At 58.1% G+C, this 19,117-nt stretch overlaps 1 protein-coding gene across 7 annotated transcripts in view; it reads right to left on the reverse strand.

Annotated features, from left to right (window-relative positions):
- Positions 1-19,117, reverse strand: part of CCDC9 (coiled-coil domain containing 9) — a 22,963-nt gene continuing 3,846 nt past the window's right edge. Inside the window, exons 1-12 of one of the 7 annotated variants that reach the window (XM_042919477.1) lie at positions 9,637-9,766; positions 8,874-8,947; positions 8,622-8,726; positions 6,690-6,791; positions 6,239-6,487; positions 4,503-4,586; positions 4,233-4,406; positions 3,169-3,350; positions 1,388-1,434; positions 1,163-1,295; positions 627-717; positions 1-539 (exon numbers count right to left, since the gene is read on the reverse strand). In XM_042919477.1, coding sequence (XP_042775411.1) covers positions 123-539; positions 627-717; positions 1,163-1,295; positions 1,388-1,434; positions 3,169-3,350; positions 4,233-4,406; positions 4,503-4,586; positions 6,239-6,487; positions 6,690-6,791; positions 8,622-8,726; positions 8,874-8,876 — 1,587 coding nt within the window. In that variant the 5' untranslated portion in view covers positions 8,877-8,947; positions 9,637-9,766 and the 3' untranslated portion in view covers positions 1-122. The other 6 variants (XM_042919480.1, XM_042919474.1, XM_042919475.1 and 3 more) reach the window with 6 other exon arrangements.

The raw sequence follows: 19,117 nt of genomic DNA on the forward strand, positions 1-19,117 counted from the left end.
TATTGGGGAGGGGCCTCTGTGGCCCAGAGCACGGGCAGGATGGGGGGGGGGGCATTCCAGAGACAGGCATGGGTGGCGGGTACACGGGGTCCCAGTGAAGGGGGCGGGGGAAGCAGCCAGCTTCATGCATTTCCAAACGGCCAGGCCTCACCCGGAGAGAGGGCGTTGGGGGAAGTATTCAGCTCTGCCTCTTCACCCCAGTCAGACACGGGCTGGTGGCCCCCAGGGGGCGAGAAGGGGCTAGAAGGCGTGGCAGGGGCCCGGGGAAGTGGCAGGGGCTCCTCCGGCCTGGAGGGCTCTTTGTCAGCCTGCTCACCGGTGGGGCTTCCGGTGGGCGCAGCCTCTTGGGGTTGGTGGTCTTGGGCTGGTTCTTCTTCCTCCTCGATGGCCTCTTCCTCCTCCTCCCCCTCCTCCTCCTCCTCCTCCTCGATCTCCTCCTCCTCCTCACTCACATCTTCCCATTCCTCATCCTCCCCCTCGTCCTCCTCCCCGTCATCCTCAGGAGGCCGGTGGGCAGGAGGAGCGGGGGTCTCCAGCGGCTGCGGGGAGCACAGGGCAGGTCGGGGGAGCGGGCGTGGACCCGGAGCACCCCCACCCCCCTGCCCGGAGAGGACAGCCCGCCTCACCTGCACGGGCGTCTCCTCGGGTGGAGGGGGCTGTGGGGCCTCAGGGGCTGGGGACGCTGCCTCCTTCGTCTCCCAGCGGTCGTCATGGTCACTGGAGGGGACCAAGGAGAGGGGTGAGGCCCAGGTGGACGGGAAGGGGCTTCCCACCTCCAGATCCTCTCCGGAGAAGAGCTGCAAAACTCAACTCCGGGCGAGAGGGGGCTGTAGGTTTGCGGGTGAGGACCCGGCATGCTAGAGCACTGGGGAGGAAACGGCGAGTCTGTGTCCCCAGGTTATCAGGCACAGATAGATGGAGGGGGGCCAGGCGGCAGAAAAGAAGAGGGGGGACGAGGAGAGGGATGGGGGTAGAGCAGAGACGGAGGCCCCCACTCCCCAGAAGCAAGAGCCTGACCCACAAGAGAGACACACGTACCCGAGAACAGACAGGGACGAGACGGCAGAGACAAAGCCACACATACACAAGTCAGGACGACCAGGTCTAGAGCCACTGCTGCGAGTGGGGGCCCTGCACACGCCAGGGGAGGGGGTGCCCCCACCTGTAGGCACGAGGGGCTGCCTTGGTCTGGGGTCGGCTACCCTTCCTCCTCCTGCGGCTGACCTCCGCTTTGTGCTGGGACAGGAACTCCCTGAAAGTGGGGGGCTTGGGGGGCCGAGCCCAGGCCTGATCATCTGCAACAGAAGCCAGGAGGGGTCAGGGCACAAACTAACCCCCTCGCCCGGCCCAGCCAGTGGCCCCACCCCACCCAAGGACACCCGCTCACCATAGCGATGGGATGGTTCGAGGGCAGCGGCTGGGCCATCCTTGAACCTGGGGAGAAGAGAGAAGGGGGCGAGCAGGTAGCTTAACAGAAAGAAAAAATTCAGTATTTGACCCCCAAAACAAAAACTCCGAAAGCACGTAATCCCCAGCTTCCAGTCAGGCCTCACTTGCTAGCACTCCTACCACACCGCGCTCCTGCCTCAGGGCCTTTGCACCCACTGCCCCTGGGGACACCTCCCCAGGCCATTCGGCGGCCGGCACCCTCACCTCCTCCAGGCTTCCGCTCAGACCCTCCTAAACCCCGGTCGAAAATAATCACATATTGTCACACGTGCATCACCCAAGTCTAAAAGAAGGGTCTCCATCCTTCTCCACACTCTGTTGTTCTTCATGAGCTGCCATTGGATCTATTCACTGTCCACCTTTCCAACTAGAATCTAGGTCCCTTGAAGGCAGAAGCGGTTTTGTTCACTGTCGTGTCCCCATCCCCTAGAATCCCCACCACCCTTCGTGACACAGAGGAGGGACTCAATCAACGTTTGCTGCCGAAATCAACGTACCCACGCGCTAACGAGGCGTGCTGCGTGCTGCTTCGGGGGCTCGAGGAAGAACGATTACGTTCTCGTTCCCAACCCGGAGAGCATCCTGCTAGAAGCCCGGCTGCCCGCACCTTAGAAAGATCCGCCACAACGTCTGTGCAGAGACCTCCTCACGCTTGCACCGGTTGGGCTCACAACCCACAGAGAAATGCTCAGACCACCCAGGCACACAGCCAACACCCTCTTTCTTCAGCCCGTGCCAGCGACAAAAGTGACAGGCGTGGAAACTTGCAAAGCAGCAAAGGGCGCGGGATGGCATGGAAAACTACAGCTGCGGGGGCGCCAGGGTGGCTCAGTCGGTTAAGCATCCGACTTCAGCCCAGGTCGTGGCCTCGCGATTCGTGGGTTCGAGCTCCACATCAGGCTCCGTGCTGACAGCTCAGAGCTTGGGGCCTGCTTCGGATTCTGTGTCTCCCTCTCTCTGTTCCTCCCCCACTCACCCTCACTCTGTCTCTCTCAAAAATAAAGATTAAATAACTAACGTTAAAAACTTAAGTTTTTAATAGCAGTCTTTAGACTGCTATTGGCCAGCTCTCTGGTATGGAAGTTGGTCTTCTGGTCCGGGACACAAGGGTACAGCTTCGCTTTAAGTTGGGCTAACTGGATGTTTCCGGGGACCTCAAAGAGCACGGAGTCACAAAAGGATACCAGTGCCGCCCGGATGAGGGGCTGGGTTGGTGGGGGACAGGCTGGTGAGGGAGGGGGGTGCGAAGGTCTAATCACTGTTAGCAGTTTCTCATGCCCTCCCCATGCAGAATTTCCATCCGTGCCCTTGGCCGTGGGGCCGTGGCACCATCTACTAGGGCAGCTTAATCTCTGGCCCCAGCGACGCTGGGTCTGCTGCTACCAGAACGGACGTGCCTCCTCTCCCCTCCTGCTCATCTGCCAATGCCGTGACCAGCACCTCTCTGGAGAGCTGCTCCCTTCAGCCTGAACCCCAGCACGAACCCACACGGAGCAGAACGGAGTTCCGCCCGCATGGAGAAGCCAGGCCCAGCCGGACCCGCGGCCTACGGGGCCCGGCGTGGATCAGCCGAACCCAGTTGACCCGCAGACACGAGAAACTGGTTTGACGTGCCGGGGATTTGGTGATGGTGACCTCGAACCCGACACACGGGGCGGGGCGCCAGAAGGCGACGAAGGCGTCAGGGGTCAAGGTCGAGGAGCCAGAGAGGACACTCACATCCCGTCCGTCTTCTCGGCATCCCACTCCCGCCGCCACTGGCCGGTGGGCTTGCGGTGTCTCTGCAGCCGCTCCTGGTCGATCTTCTCCCTCTCCTGCTTCCAGCGCAGGTACTCCGACCGCTCCCGGCCCGTCATGGACAGCGTCATGTCGCCAGCGCCAGCCAGGCCGGCCCGGCGGCCCTGTCCCGCCCCGCAGACGGGCAGTCAGGGCCCCGAGCCACCGGCCAGCCCGCCCCCGTCTCTCCCCCAGGCCTGCCGTGCTCAAGGTCACACAAGGAGGTGACAGGCCAGAGATGCGAACGCGCGGTCTGCTCGTGTGGCGCCTCCTCAGAGGCCATCCCACATCTCTCCCCAAGCGGCACCCCGTCTCCACCCTCTACGCCCCCTCCCCTGCATTTTACGTCTGACGCTGGCTCACGCTTACTATATGCTCGCTCGTTTATGTAGCTCCCACCAGAATCAACCTCTTTAGGGCGGGGGCTTGGCCTTGTTTAAGACTCAGCCCCAGGGCGCCTGAGTGGCTCAGTCCTTAAGCACCTGACTTCAGCTCAGGTCAGGATTTCGCAGGCAGTGAGTTCGAGTCCCCACATCGGGTGAGCACGAGCCCCACTTCATGGGAGCCCTGCTTCTCTCTCTCTCTTTCTGCCCCTCCTGGGATTCTCTCTCTCTCTCTCTCTGCCCCTCCTGGGATTCTCTCTCTCTCTCTCTCTCTCTCTGCCACTTGCTCCCTTGCTCCCTCTCTCCAAAAAAAAAAAAAAAAAAAAAAAAAAAGAAAAACAAAAAACAAAGACTCAGCCCCAGCACCCAAGGCCGTGCCCAGCACCCAGTGGGTCCCGGTAAACATTCCTGATGATATCGAGAGAGGACGGGGCTGAGCAAACCGGAGAGCCAGGAGGGGAGGGCGCTGTGGTGCCCACACGGCAACGGACCATCGGCTTGGGGCTCAGAGACCGGGCGCGGAGGCTGGCCCTCCCTGCCCTGCTGTCTCGGTCAGGCCCGCACAAACCTACGCCGCAGGAAGGACGGCGGCCAGGCCAGGGCGCCCCAGCACCCGGCACCCACCTGCCGCTCCTGCTCCAGGCCGCAGCGCACCCGCTCGAAGTCGGGTCCCCCCCAGTTGCGCCCGTGCCGGCGGCTGCCCTCCCGGCGGTCCCGCTCAGGCTCCTCCAGGGGCCCGCCGCGTCGCCGGGGGTCGTCCAGGAAGTTCCGCACCGGGTTGGGCTCCAGCACGCCTTCCTGCGGGCACAGGGAGTGGGGGACGGGGTTGGCGGGCTCACGGGAGGCGGGGAGGTGGCAGAGGGCCGCGCCGCGGGGGACGCCCGGGGCACTGACCCGCTGGTTGCGCTCATACTCCGCAATCTTCTCCATCTCCTCGTTCATCTTCTCGATGTTCTGCCGGCGCCGCTCCTCCCACTCCTAGGGGGTAAGAACACGGACACGGAAACACCGGGCCGTCAGGAAGACCCGCACAAGCCCACTGCTCGCTGGCATCCGGGCAGGAGGGGAGCCGCTGCCAGCCGGAGACTCCCTCCTTAGACAGGCCTGCTCTCAAAGGCCTGGGCCGGCATCTGGGACTTCGGCTCCCAGCAGGTTCTCGGTCAACGGCTAACTGAGAAAGGGGGCTCAGGGTGCCTCGACTCTCTGTGCAAACGACAGCTGTGCCCTGAACGCCGGCTTTCCTTCCGAGGTCCGGGATTTGGGTAGGCGCAAGGCAGAGGGGCCCCACACGACCAGAACCTGGTAAAAACCTTGGGCTCTTGGTCTCTAGGGAGTCCCCGGAAGACAGCCCGTCGTGTGGGTTGTCACGACTCAGCGCTGGAGGACCCCCTCCCGTGTGACTCCCCCGGACGAGAACGCTTGGGGGCCTGCACCTGGCTCCCTCCAGACTCCGTCCCGCGTGCCTTGTCCCTCTGGTTTTGTTCTGTGCCCTTGCACCGTAATAAATCTTACCCGTCAAGCTCCCTGGGGAAACGCTGAACCTGGGGAAGGAGCCGGGGACCCCAACACACCCTGGCTGCCACAGAACTAATGACAGCAATAACAGCAATTACTTGGCAGATGGCGAGGTGACCCCCCCCCACAATGCCTTCTCCCCTTCTTCCATGATAACGGAATTTCAGATAAGCACGCGGCCAGGTTGCTGGAGAGGACGTTTTCGTTCCCAGGGCTCGGCACACAGGAGACAAATAAGCTTCCACTTGGTTTAAGCCATGGTATTCGGGGGTCTTTTACGTGACGGCAGCTTAGCGTGTACAAATGGTAAACAAACACCCGTGGGGCGCCTGGGTGGCTCCGTCAGTTAACCATCCAATTTCGGCTCAGGTCACCAACTCACGGTTCGTGAGCTTAAGTCCCGCTCCCAGCCCAGGACTCTCTCTCCCTCTCTCTGCACCTCACGAGATTCTCTCTGCCCCTTGCTCACATGCTCGCGCTCTCTCTCTAAAACAAATAGGTAGACAGATAGATGAACATCTGTGACATTCTTCCAACGCTTACTCTGAGGCTTTCAAGTGCCTGCTGTTCACAGGACGCTCCCAGTAACCTTTAAATCTGATTCTAGGACTCCCCCAAGAAGCTCCCACAGGGAAGGGAGCTGCCCAAGGACGGGGAACTCATCGAACCAAGTTGAGCCCAAGTCCATGGTGCGCTGAGTCACTCTGCCCAGCAGCCCCCCGGCCTGCTAACCTCCGCATCCGGGCGGCAGAGCAGTCTCAGGAAGAACATCACTGCTCCCCACAAACAGATCCAGGGAGCGAGACAGACAGAAAAAGAGAGCCAAGGGGAGCGCGTGCACTGGAGAGAAGGAGCCAGAGAGAGGACAGAGATGGGGCAAGACACGGCGGGTGGCAAGCGTGCACCAGACACAGAGCAAAACAAGGGGAGATAAAAACACAAGGAGAGGACGCGCGACACCGGTCAGGGGTGGGGGAGGGAGGAGAGAGAGAACGAGCCGACGGAGGGGCGGAAGAAGACAGATGCAGAAAGCCGGTCCGTGTGCGGGCAGGAACGAGGCGAACGAGACGGGAAGCGCATCAGCCGGAGGACGCCAGCCCATCCCGGGCCCCCACCTTGGATTTGCGGTCGGCAGTTGAGGCATCTCCGGCCCCAGACAGATGAGGGGACCCCCGGCCCCGGCCCCTCCGGCCGCGGCCCCCAGCTCCTCCTCGAGGCTGCTCCCCAGAACTGTCCTCCCAGTTACGGGCCACCCGGCCCACGCCTGCCCGGCCTCCCTGCTGGGGGACGGGCCGGCCTCCCTTGCTGGCCCCCGGAGGCCGCGGGGTCCCAGGAGACCTCCGAGAGGGACCCAAGTTCTTCTCCTGCAAGAGGGAAGGGAGAAAAAGTGCAGTCACTCAGATGAGGAGACGGGGACCCCCAAGCCCAGAGGGCAGCTGTGGGAGCAGAGGCCGCCCACAGGGCTGGGGCAGCTGGGGCGGAGAGGGGCGCTCTCCGGCCTCAGGTCTCAACGCTCATCGCCCGCCCCCCGGCCCAATGAGTCGCCCAGCTCGGTGTGGAGCTCACCACCTCAACGGCCACGTTCTCCTTCTCCACCGAGCGGCCCTTCCGGGGCACGGTCACCGCTACTCCCTCGAGTTCAGCTTTTTTACGGTCCTCCTCGATCTCCTAGGAGCAAACGTCAGCGGGAGGAGGTCGGCGGTCTTGGCACCAGCGGTATTCCCACAGCCGCCATGAACTTCCCCCAAGACTGGCTCCCACCTAGGCCTCTCTCCTGAGCTCCAGGCAAGAAAGCTGATCGCTTCGGCATCTTCCCGCAGAACCCCCCTGCAGTACCCAGCTCTGGGCAAGAGCCACAGCCTACGGGGCCCTACGGGGTCTGGCCGTGTTAGCATCCTGACCTCATCTGCCACCCTCCCTCCCTTCCTCTCCCCCTCGCTCACTCTGCCCTCCTCAACGTTCCTAGAACACACCAGGCTCAACCCTGCCGCAGGGCCTTTGCACCAGCTGTTCCCTCTGCCCCCAGAGAGCCCTCAGCCTCTCACCTCCTTCAGGTTTCCGCTCCTGAAACGTCCCCTCCTCAGAGAGGCCTTCCCTGACCCACTAACAGAAACCACCTCCCCTGCCATTCTCCTGCCTCTTCTCCTGCTCAACTACCTGGCATCATGCGTATCTGGGTTATTGTCTGCTTTCCCCTCTGCAACCGAATCGGCCTGAGGACAGGGGTACCTGTCTGTTTTGTCCACTGATGTAACCCCCCAGCCTAGAACGCTTCATGACACACAACAGAAATTCAATATGCTTTTGTTTTTTAAGTGAATGAATGGATGAAATATGAATAAATGAAACCCACCCCTCCTCCTAAGTCCTCCCTCAGGAATAACCCCACCACCTACTCTGCCACTTCTGGCAAGGACCTGGACCTCATCCTGGCCCCTCCTTCCACCTCCCCTCCCCACCCCCCACCACTGCCTGTCACGGAGTCCTCCCCACAGCCCTGTCCCTCCTCTCCCCACGGGAGTCCCTGCCTCAGCTTCCTCCTGGGCCTCTGGCCTCCGGTATCACCTCCTCCCACTCAACAGCACACCAACAGCAGCCAAAGAGCTCTTCCTAAAAAGCTATTCTGACCTGACCCCACTCCTGCTCAAAACCCTCCAAGGTTCCCCAGTGCCCTCGAGAAAACGTACAAATTCTCAGCGTGGCGTGACCCCTGCTGACCTCCCTGGGTCCATATCCCTCCACTGACCTTCCCACATGAAGTTTCAGGTTTCTTTTTTTTCCCTAAAGTTTATTTATTTGGGGGGGGGGAGGTAGGCGTGGGGAAGAAGCGAGCAGGGGGAGGGACAGAGAGAGAGAGAATCCCAAGCAGGCTCCACACTGTCAGCACAGAGCCCCAACAGGGCGGCAGGGGGGCTCAAACCCACGAAGCATGAGATCACGACCTGAGCCGAAGCAGGATGTTTAACCAACTGAACCACCCAGGCGCCCCTAAGTTTCAAGTTTCTGCACAAACTAATCCCTCTGCTTAAGACATGTTCGCTTCTTCTCTTCAGCTAGCTTACTCACACTTCAGGTATCAGAATCCTTTCCTCTAGGAAGCCCTCCCTAATATCCTCCAGACTGGGTGAAGACCCCCACTCTGGGCTCTCACAGACCCGTGAACTACCCAGCCCAGCCCACTCTGGGTCATCACTGCCTAAAGAAAGGTCTGTGCCCCTACTTGATGGTGAACTCCAGAAGGACAGGCCCAGGGCTGTCTCAGTCACAGCTATATCCCTGACAACATTCAGCTCAGAGCCTGGCAGTAAAGACCTTGGTGGGTATTCGTGAATGAATGATGGATGGATGGAATGAAGGAAGGAATGGCAGGCTAAGGCCTTTGGCTTTTATCCTGAGAGTGATGGGAAGCCATGAAAAGGTTTTAAGGAAGGGAGAGGTGAGGGAAACTCACTGCGGGGAGGAGAGGGGATGGGGTCTCCCAGGGCGGGGCTAGGGCACCTGGTAGCGCCGTATGAGGGCCTCGTTCTTTCGCCGAAGAGCTTCGATCCTCTTGTCCAACTCAGCATCTTTCTCCTCTTTCGATTTCAGATCCAGTGTGGCTGACTAAGAAGAAGAGACAGCTGAGAGACAGCAAGGGAAACCTACACCCATCCCAGTGCATTCGATCCAGGGTCTGAGTCGTGGGTCCCCTCCTCCCAAGCTCCCTGCCCCAAAGCTCAGATTCCAGAGACTCCCCACTTTCCATCTCACCATTCCACTGGCTAGGTGGGGCCAGGGTCCCAGCAAACTTCCCCTGCAGAATCCGGACACAGCACCAGGGGTTCCTGAGGACAGAGGGAACAGAGCACTAAGGCCAATGACTCCCCAGTCTGCTTCCACCTCTCCTGTACTGGGGGCTCCTCTCAAACACACATGCGCATTAACAACACCTGCACCCCAAGGGGATTCTAGCCCTCATTTCCACTCTGTCTTAAAGGGCTAGCCTGCCCCTTACCTGCACAAATTTGGACTCCGCCACCTCCCATGGTTTGTGCCCACCCACTTGCTTCTTAGACACTAGAGTCACACCCACCTTGGGAAAAGTTCTGGCCCCACCCCGCCGCTTAAGGAAACAGCCAACAATGCTCCCTTCCAAAGGAAGATTCCAATCCAGCCTCCACACCCCAGTGCTGGGAGTTTTAACCCAGACCTCCATCTCCGGAGAGCTTTAGATACGTCCTCTCACCCCCCAACCAGTACAAGAAAATTCTAGGCCCACCTTCCTGCGTCCATTCTGGTGCTGCTCCATCCCTGTGAACACTCTAAATCCACCTCTCTCCCAGGGACGTGTCAGAATCGTCCCATAACCCCACCGTCAAAACAAGCCCGAACTCCACGCCTATAGGCTGCCCTGACCCTGGGAGAACATTTTAAGCCCACGCCTCCAGCTTCCCGAGAAAGGTGCCGCTGTCTCCCCAACACCCCGCCAGATTCCAAAAACAAGCCTGGTACCCAATGGCGAGGTTTCCCGGACCTGGCTCAACCTCCCCAGTGAATACTTCCCCGCCCGGCGCAGACAGAACTTCCCGGCCCGCGCGCGGCTTTCCGGAGGTGGGGGGGGGAAGCTCCAGCCTCAAACTGGACCCGAAGGCCACGGCCACGGCCCCGCCCCCCTCCAGGACTAACTTTCTGGCCCCGCCCCACCCGCTAGGCCTCAGACCCCGCCCGCCCGCGCGTCGTTAATCTGGCCCAGCTTCTGACTTTCCCAGCCAACCCTCTGACCCCACCCCCCCGGATCCCCGGGCAACAACCTGAACCCGCCCCCTGCTTCTCGCGTTATTACATGGGCCCCGCCCACGGCCCTCCAGCCAACACCCTGGCCCCGCCTCCGACTCGCCCGGCCAACCTCCCGGTCACGCCCCCTGCTTCCCAGCCTTCGTCGCTTCGAAACACGGTCCCGCCCCCTGCGCCCTCAGTCAGGGTTCTGGCTCCCGGGCCGGCTTGCGTGCCAACGCTCGGACGGCACCCCTGGGTCCCGCAAAACTTTCCGGCTGCACTCCCATCATTCCCCGCCAGCACCCTGGCCACGGCCCCCGCCACCCACAACTTTTTGGTCCCGCCCCGCCTTCGCGTCAGCCTCTGGATCCGCTCCTGACTTGCGGGCCGACGATCCGGACCCGCGGGAAGCTCAGGCAAAACTTTCTGGCCCCGCCCCCAGCACGTTCGGCCCGCGTCCCGGTCCCGCCCCCTAGCTCTCCGGGCAATATTCTGGCTCCGCCCCCGGCCCGGGCACAACTTTTCAGCCCCACCCTCTTCTACCCACCCACGCCCCGGCCCCGCCCACAGCTCGGCCCGCCGGGGTCCGGCCCACCCGCCGACGTCCGGCCCCGCCAGCGCCCCTCAAGCTTTCCATGTGGGCGTCCAGTCCCCGCCCCCCGCAGAGTACTCTGACCCCGCCTCCGCGGGCGGCTCGCTGCCGCGCCTGCACCCGCTCCCGTTCCCCCCACGTGGGGCGCCAGGCCCCGCCCTCTCCGGGCGTGCTCCCGGCCCCCTCCTCCGGTCACCTGTCCCGGAGACCCCGCGGCGTCGGCGACTCCGGCTCCGTCGGCCTCCGCGTCCGCAGCTCCCGGGCCGCGCGCGTCACTTCCGGTCCGCACCACGTGAAGAGGGGAACGAAAGAGGATCACTTCCGGTCTGCCGTCCCGTTTCCGGGAGTCTTAAAGGCGCCGCACCCCCCCCACCCCCCTCCGTGGGTGGAAGCGGCAGTGTGTCTAGGTGGTACGCAAGGGTGTTCTGGAAGCTTTACTCAACTTCGTTGGGCCTAGATGACCCTTCTTCCAGGGAAAGGAGACACCGTCCTCTCTCTGGTCTCTACCTGCTGCCTCTTTTCTGGTTCCAGTAAATAGGTACTAGGCACTGGGCAATAATTCCTGGAAGCCTGACCCACCAGGCTTGTGCTGGGTGGGTGGGGAATCCCTCACCCTCCTGCCAAGGAGACCTTAGAGTTTCAATCTTTCTTCCATTCTCTAAATTTGCATTGAGTGCCAGGGCCAGAGGGTGGGGGGAAGGGGGTGTGCTTGGGGAGGGGAGGACTCCGGCATGAACAAGGCAGACCCCATCCCTTCCCTCATGAGGGAAGGCACAAGTCAATGTGAGATACCCCAAACAGAAGCGTGGGAGGTTCCTTGCAGAGGGGCAGGAGGAGAGGGCTTAGGGTGAGGGGGGGGGGGGGTCCAGGCAGAGCACACACAGCCTGTGCAAAGGCCCTGTGGTGAGTGAGCTTAGTGCCTTCTAGGAACTGCAAGACGCTCACTGGGAGATCCGGATGTGGCTGCAGACTCCAGGAGGTTCCATGCATTAACCAAAACGCCAACGTGATAAACGTATCATTACACGTCATGCAAAATTTGACCGTTGCAGTGGGCAGACCGGATCCCCCGAGGTCGCTGGTAATTTTATTTTGTGATTTAAACTGTGGAAAGTGGAAGTACCTGCGAATCCCTGGCCCGTTATAAGGTTACAGTTAACAGCCTTTCAGAGACCTTCTCTACACATACAACTGAGTTCTCTTATAACTCCCCAAATACCTGCCAAACCTACCGCACGACTGCTTTGCTTCGTCATTCAGATGTCACCTGCACTTAGGGGCCTGCCCTGAAACCGCCTGTTTGAAAGTTGCAAAACTCCCCATCCCTTGCAATCTTTCCACTTTATTTTTCCATTTTATTGTCCGCCCTCCAAACTACCAAATGTTGGGGCGCCTGGGTGGCTCAGTCAGTGAAGCGTCTGACTTCGGCTCAGGTCATGATCTCACAGTTCGTGGGTTCAAGCCCCGCATCAGGCTCTGTGCCTGCTTCAGATTCTGTGTCTCTCTCTCTCTCCGCTCCCCCCTGCTCTCTCTCTCTGTCTCTCTCAAAAATGAATAAACATTAAAAAATAGGGGCGCCTGGGTGGCTCAGTCGGTTGAGCGGCCGACTTCGGCTCAGGTCATGATCTCACGGTCCGTGAGTTCAAGCCCCGCGTCGGGCTCTGTGCTGACAGCTCAGAGCCCGGAGCCCATTTCAGATTCTGTGTCTCCCTCTCTCTGACCCTCCCCCGTTCATGCTCTGTCTCTCTCTGTCTCAAAAATAAATAAACATTAAAAAAATTAAAAAAAATATTAAAAAAAAATAATAATAAAATAAATAAATAAATAAACTATCAAATGTTTTACTTACTTACCTTGTTCTCTGTCCCCTCCACTGTGTTGTCTGTCGTTATGCCTTGCTGTGTCCCCAGTGCCTCCAACAGGCCATGTACTGCCACGGCACAGCCTGACGCGGGGCTTGATCCCACGACCCTGGGATGGTGACCTGAGCTGAAATCGAGAGTCAGACGCTCAACCGGCTGAGCCACCGATTCTGTGGCTGTATATCTTCGGTTTCACAATGGATAGTTGACAGCCTTTAAAACTGCTGTGTGACATTCCATCCTAAAGATGGACCATAATTTCCCCCACTTGGTCTCATGGACGGTTGAGTTGTTTCCAGTTTGGGGAGATCGCCAATAATGCTGCATTGAACTTCCTGAGGCACACGTCTTTGTGAGTACTTGACCTTGCTCAAAAAGGACTCCTAATGTCATGATTAAGACCACGGACTCTGGGGGCGCCTGGGTGGCTCAGTCATTTAAGCGTCCAACTCTTGATCTTGGCTCCGGTCATGATCTCACAGTTCGTGAGTTCGAGCCCCACATCGGGCTTTGCGCTGACAGCACGGAGCCAGCTTGGGATTCTCTCTCTCTCTCTCTCTCTCTCTCTCTCTCTCTCTCTCCCTCTCCCTCTCCCTCTCCCTCTCCCTCTCCCTCTCCCTCTCTGTCTGCCTCTTCCTCTCTGTCTCCCTCAGAATAAATAAGTAACCATGAAAAAATAAGATAAAAGACCACTGACTCTGAAGCCAGAAGGCTTGGGTTTGAATCTTGGCTCTGTCATTTACCAACTGTGTGACCTTGAGCTTGTACAGAACTTGTCTGGAATGTAGCCTCCTCTGCAAAGTAGGTATCCTAGCACCTCCCTACTAGGCTTGTGGTGCAGAATTGAACGGATTAATGAATTAATACACCGAGTGCTTGGCACAAGACCTAAAATATTTAAGTTCTCCGTGTATGGAGACCATTATTACAGCTTCTACAAAGACAAATTCCTCGATCGAAAGTTCATTCACATTATCACGTTGCAGTAAAAGCAACCCAAGGCGGACGCAGGTTGTTTAGGGCCTGAGGTCCATACAAAGCTGGAAACCCTTTTACAACAGAGAATGAAAAAAGTGTAAGTCAAAGGCACCTCCCGGGATGTGGGCCGGAGCCCCGGCTCCGTTGGACGAGGCATCGAGAGGCTTGCACGTCATCTCCCTGACAGTAAAACCACCTCCGAAGGTAGCAGCTCAGCAAAGAGGCCGTGCCAACTCCCACTCCCCTCAAGCAAGCCCAGGGTGCGCGTCTCCCCGCAGCCTCACTGACGCTTCGTTTTATCACTTTTTGATCTTTGCCACCCTGATGACCAAAGGGTGGTGTCATGGTTCCGGGTGGGGCTGCCTCACCCCGGCTGAGAAGCGAAGTTTTTCGTACCCGCATATACACGCGTACGTATAGACCCGTCGCTTGTGGGGGTGGAGAGAAAGAGGGATGCTGGAAAAGTACGATGAGATTCTGTCTTTGCTTGGATCTCTGTAATAACGTTAGAAAAGTGAAACTTGAAAGCAAGCCCTTCTCTGAATGTCTGTCGGAGGTCAGAAGATAAGATTCAGAGGGAGCTGGACCCTGAGAGTCCCTCTCTGGGGCACTGAGCATTTTCACCCGAACTCTGGGCAACTCAAGGGGTTCGCCATTATCGCTCTGAGCTGTCAGCACAGAGCCCGACCTGGGGCTCAAACCCACGAACCGTGAGATCGTGACCTGAGCCGAAGTCGACCACTTAACCGACTGAGCCACCCAAGTGTCCCCGACAGTTGTGATGTCCCTGCCCCTCCCAGTCAGCCCAGGAAGTGAGCCCATAGCGCTGGCCCTCAGTCACCCAGCTACCCAGAAGCCAACCTGGGATTTGAACTCAGGGCTGCCTGACCACAGGGATGCCATGTGGAGAGCAGGTAAGATCATGGCCTCTGGAGCCAGGCCGGCTGACTTCAGATCCCAGCTCTGCCACCTGAGCTGTGGGACCCTGGGGGAGTTACTTAACAACTCTGAGCTTTCGGGTCCCCATCTGTAACATAATAACAGTGCCTGTACCCCACCGGGCTACTGGAAGGTGCAGTAGGCTGAGCACTGGCTCCCAGAGATGTCCGCACCCTGATTCCTGGGACCTGTGAATATTCGTTTACGTGGCTCAAGGGACTTGGCAGATGTGATTAAGAATCTTGAGATGGGGCGATGGTCCTGGAATCTTTAGGGGGGGCTCACCGCAATCCCAAGGGTCCTCATAAGAGGAAGCAAAGGCAGATTTGACACAGAAGACGGGGTGACATGGGGGCGCCTGGGTGGCTCAGTCGGTTGAGCATCGACTCCAGCTCAGGTCACGATCTTGCGGTTCACGGGTTCGAGCTCCACATCAGGCTCTGTGCCCACGGCTCGGAGCCCGGAGCCTGCTTCGGATTCTGTGTCTCCCTCTCTCTCTGCCCCTCCCCTGCTCGCTCTCTCTCTCTCTCTCTTTCTCCCTCGAAAATAAATAAACATTTAAAAAAATACAGCTGGGGAAAAAAGCTTCAAAAGGCCAGGGGACTGATGGTCCCCTGGAACCTCCCCAGGGAATGTGGCCCCAGCCAACATCCTGATCTGGGCCCAAAGAAATTGATTCTGTGTCTCTGCCCGCCCCCCCAGAGGTGCAAGTGAATGAATGCCTGTTGTTTGATGTCAGCCAGAGGCACTTACAACAGTGTCTGGCACCCAGCAGGTGCACTTAACCGTGACTCTTACCATCACCTGAGCGCCCCCTCCCTCCGGCCGAATAACACGGGCCCGTGGCCTCTGGAGACACGTCACGGACGTTTGCTCGCTTATTGGTTAAAGGAATGCTCTCCTTCCAATTGTGTCACGGGCCTCAAAGGTCTGGTTCACGCCCATTTCACAGACAGGAAAACGGGCTCCAGCAGCCATGGTAACAAATGGCCACACGCTGTGTGACCAAAAACAGCAGGAGGGTATTCTCGACCCTTCTGGTAGGCCAGAAGTCTGAAAGCAAGGTGTGGGCAGGGTTCTTTGTTCTGGGGGCTCTGGGGGAGACTTGAAGGCACCAACCACGAGATCATGACCCGAAAGCAAGGTGTGGGCAGGGTTCTTTGTTCTGGGGGCTCTGGGGGAGACTTGAAGGCACCAACCACGAGATCATGACCCGAGTCGGATGCTTAACTGACGGAACCGCCCAGGCGCCCCGCCCTTGTTGATTTCTGAACACAACATAGCACAATTTTCCCTTGAAAGGAGTGGTGGAGATCCTGGCGGTTTTCAGTATCTACTAAGACCACGCAAATAACCCTTTGCGCTTAACGGCAAAAGAACGGCCCAGATGAAAAGGCCCGACAAGGTCACAGGCCTGGTGAGGATGCGCGGCAGCCGGGACTGACGCCCACTGCTGGAGGGGACACAAAACGCCCCAACTGCTGTGGAGTAAGTTCTACGACCGTCCGAGGCACACACATACCCTGTGAGCCAGCAAATGCACTGCGGGGCATTTACCCAACAAATGCATGCACGTGCTCACCAAACGTGTCGTGGGCAAGAACGACCGTGGCAGCTTCGACACAATCGCCCCGCTTATGCGCTGATTTGTGTCCCCTCCCCGATTCGTGTGTCAGAGTCCCTACCCCCCAGCACCTCAGAATGTAACCTAATTTGGACATAAGCCTTTAACAGAGGCAGTTAAGTGAAAAGGAGGTCATTAAGGTGGGCCCTAATCTCCTATGACTGGTGTCCTCATAAGAAAAGCTTAGGGGCGCCTGGATGGCTCAGTCGGTTAGGTATCCGACTTCAGCTCAGGTCACAATCTCGCGGTTCGTGGGTTCGAGCCCCGCGTTGGGCTCTGGGCTGACAGCTCAGAGCCCGGAGCCTGCTTCGGATTCTGTGTCTCCCTCTCTCTCTGCCCTTCCCCACCGCAAAAATAAATAAATGAACTTAAAAGAAGAGGAGATTAATATCTATGCACAGAGGGAAGAAGCCCACGTGTGGACACAGGGAAGACAGCCATTCCACAAGCCAAGGAGAGAGGCTTCAGAAGAAACCAACCCTGGGACACCTTGAGGTAGGACTTCTCGCCTCCAGAACTAGGAGAAGATAAAAATGGGGGCGGGGGGGGGGAGTTGTTTTTAATTTTTTTGAATGTTTTCTTTATTTTTGAGAGAGTGCGGGTGGGGGAGGGGCAGTGAGAGGGAGACAGAGGATCCGCAGCAGGGTCTGCACTGACCTCAGCCAGCCGGACGCGGGGCTCAAACTCACCAACCGCCAGATCATGACCTGAGTCGCAGTCGGACGCGCAACCGACTGAGCCACCCAGGCGCCCCCTAAAGTTTTGTCGTGTAAGGCACCCGGCCTGGGCTACTTTGTGGTGGCCGCCCCGAGCGGACTCAGACGGCCCCGAATGGGAAAGAACCGGAATGTTCTTCAGCGGTACAATGGATACTCTCGCTGGGGTGCCTTTGCACGCGGAGATGCCACACGGCAGTGAACATGAACGCTCTCTACCGGCGCACCAGCACGTGCATGCATCCCGCAAACGTTACGCCGAGCGACAAAAGCCAGACAGACGCAAAGGAGCACGTACGGTTTGATTCTATTTGCATGAAGTTCTAGAACAGGCACAACTAAATCTCTGTTGGTAGACTTGAGGATAATGGTGGCCCGGGAGAGAGTCAGTAGAGGGGGGTCCCCAGGGGGTCCTGGTAGGAGGCGGGGGACCTGTCATGTTTGGTTTCTCCCCCCAGGGCTTCTGCACTCGGGGTTCCGTGGGTTTTACAAAAGTAGGTACGTCGTGCCTTCGTGTCCACAACGTTTCAAAGGATTTTGAGGGGCGCCTGGGTGGCTCGGCGGGTTAAAAGCTTCAGGTCTCGGCTCGGGTCATGATCTCACGGTTAGGAAGTCTGAGCCCCGCATCCGGGGGTCTCCGCTGTCAGAGCTGAGCCCGCTTTGGATGCTCTGCCCCTCCTCAGCTCGTTCTCTCACTCCCTCTTTCTGAAAATAAACGAATAGACGTAAAAAACAAAATTGTGTGTGTGTGTGTGTGTGTGTGTGTGTGTGTGTGTGTGTTTTGCAAATACAATTTGGAAGCTCAAAAAATACCCGTAAAAAATACCTTGTGGTTTTATGTGAAACGGAGTTAAGTTCTCGCATTAGTCCGTCGTTATCAGGCTACGAGAAGCCCTGGTGGGAAATTTGGCCGCCGAGCGGGCCCACGTTCGCCCTGGCCACCAGGGGGCGGCCTGGCGCCCTTCTGGCCGCTTGAGATGCGGCTCGAGCATTCGTTCGACGAACCGTCCTTGCCCTGTGCCAACCTACGCTGGGCCGGGCCTCGTTGTCGTCTGCGGATCTGTGAAATGGAGATTGGAACGTACAGCTGTGCCGGAAGGCTGTCCCTGTCGCCATGGAGCTCACTTTCTCCAAGAGGAAACAGACCATAAATAGCTAAACAAAAGGATGTTCAAAGGAGGGCTGCGGTGCAAGATAAGGCTGCTCCCAGGGGACAGAGATGGTCCGGGAGGGCTTTTCTGACGCTTGAGCAGAGCCTAGAGGGAAACGTGGGGGACAAGCCAGATGACTATGGGGGCGTCCCAGGTGGAGGAAAGAAATATGGGGACCCCACTCACCGGCTGAAAGGTGGAAAGGGAGACTGGGGTAGACAGCCAGACCCAGTAGGAGGCAAAGAGCCACACATCTTCTGAGGCAAAGCCCTTCGGGGCTGAGCTACAGACCAGATGAACTCGTTTGACCCCGGGGAGACGCAGGGAGGCGATCGGCAGGTCCTTCCTGGAGGAGGTGGCCCTCGACTCCAAGCGTGGAGGACCCTCCGGATGACTGAATGAATATTTGTTGTCTCATGATCGTTTTAAAGGCCCAACTGGCTTGCCGACTGCTGTATCCCCAACCCTGAAAGAGGATCCGTGCTGACACTGACATTTTTTTTTTTTTTTCAGTTTTTATTTTAATGCCAGTGAGTTAACACTCATTGTCTACAGGGCGGCCTCCCTTTTGTTCCATGAATTATCTCCTAAACCCATCCCAAAGCCTCGGCTCCCACAGTACTCTTCGACCCTCCATTTTACAAAGCAGGACACCAAAGCCCGGAGATGCTGTGAGCTGCCCGCGGCCGGGATTTGAACCCACGGGGATCTTTCTGACTCGCAGAGCTCTCTCCACCTCTATCATAAATCTATTATAATTATGAGTATTGCGCTAGGCAAGGTACTTAACGTTTCTGTGCCTCGGTTTCCCACGTGGAAAATGGTGCTTGTGGACAGCATGTTGTAAGGATTCAGCAAGGTAAGTGAGGTGCTGGGGCGCCTGCGCTGCTCAGTCGGTTGAGCGTCCCACTCTCGATTTCGGCCCAGGCCGTGATCTCACGGTTCATGAGATCGAGCCCCACGTCGGGCTGTGCGCTGACAACGCAGAACCTGCTTGGGGATTCTCTCCCTTTCTCTCTCTCTCTCTCTCTCTCCCCTCTACGGCTCTCGCTCGCTCGCTCGCTCTCTCAAAATAAATTTTTAAAAAATTTTAGAAATAATAAAGTGCTGAGAACAGCGCTGTACCTTTTTGCCATTATCCGTTGAATCCACCAACAGTACCGAGCAAATTATGCAGGCTCGACTTGCAAACTACGGTACAGAGATCTGACTAAATCCAGAATCCTGCCCCGTCTCCCGCCTCTCAGGATTGTCATAAGGATTGAATGAGGTCAGGCACACAGTAGGTACATAGCATGGGACAACCGCCGTTAATTATCGTTATTTCTGTTATTATTATTATTTTAATGCTTTTATTTATTTTTGCGACAGAGAGAG

The sequence above is a fragment of the Panthera leo genome, chromosome E2 (genome assembly GCF_018350215.1).
Source record: "Panthera leo isolate Ple1 chromosome E2, P.leo_Ple1_pat1.1, whole genome shotgun sequence".
Classification (NCBI taxonomy): domain Eukaryota; kingdom Metazoa; phylum Chordata; class Mammalia; order Carnivora; family Felidae; genus Panthera; species Panthera leo.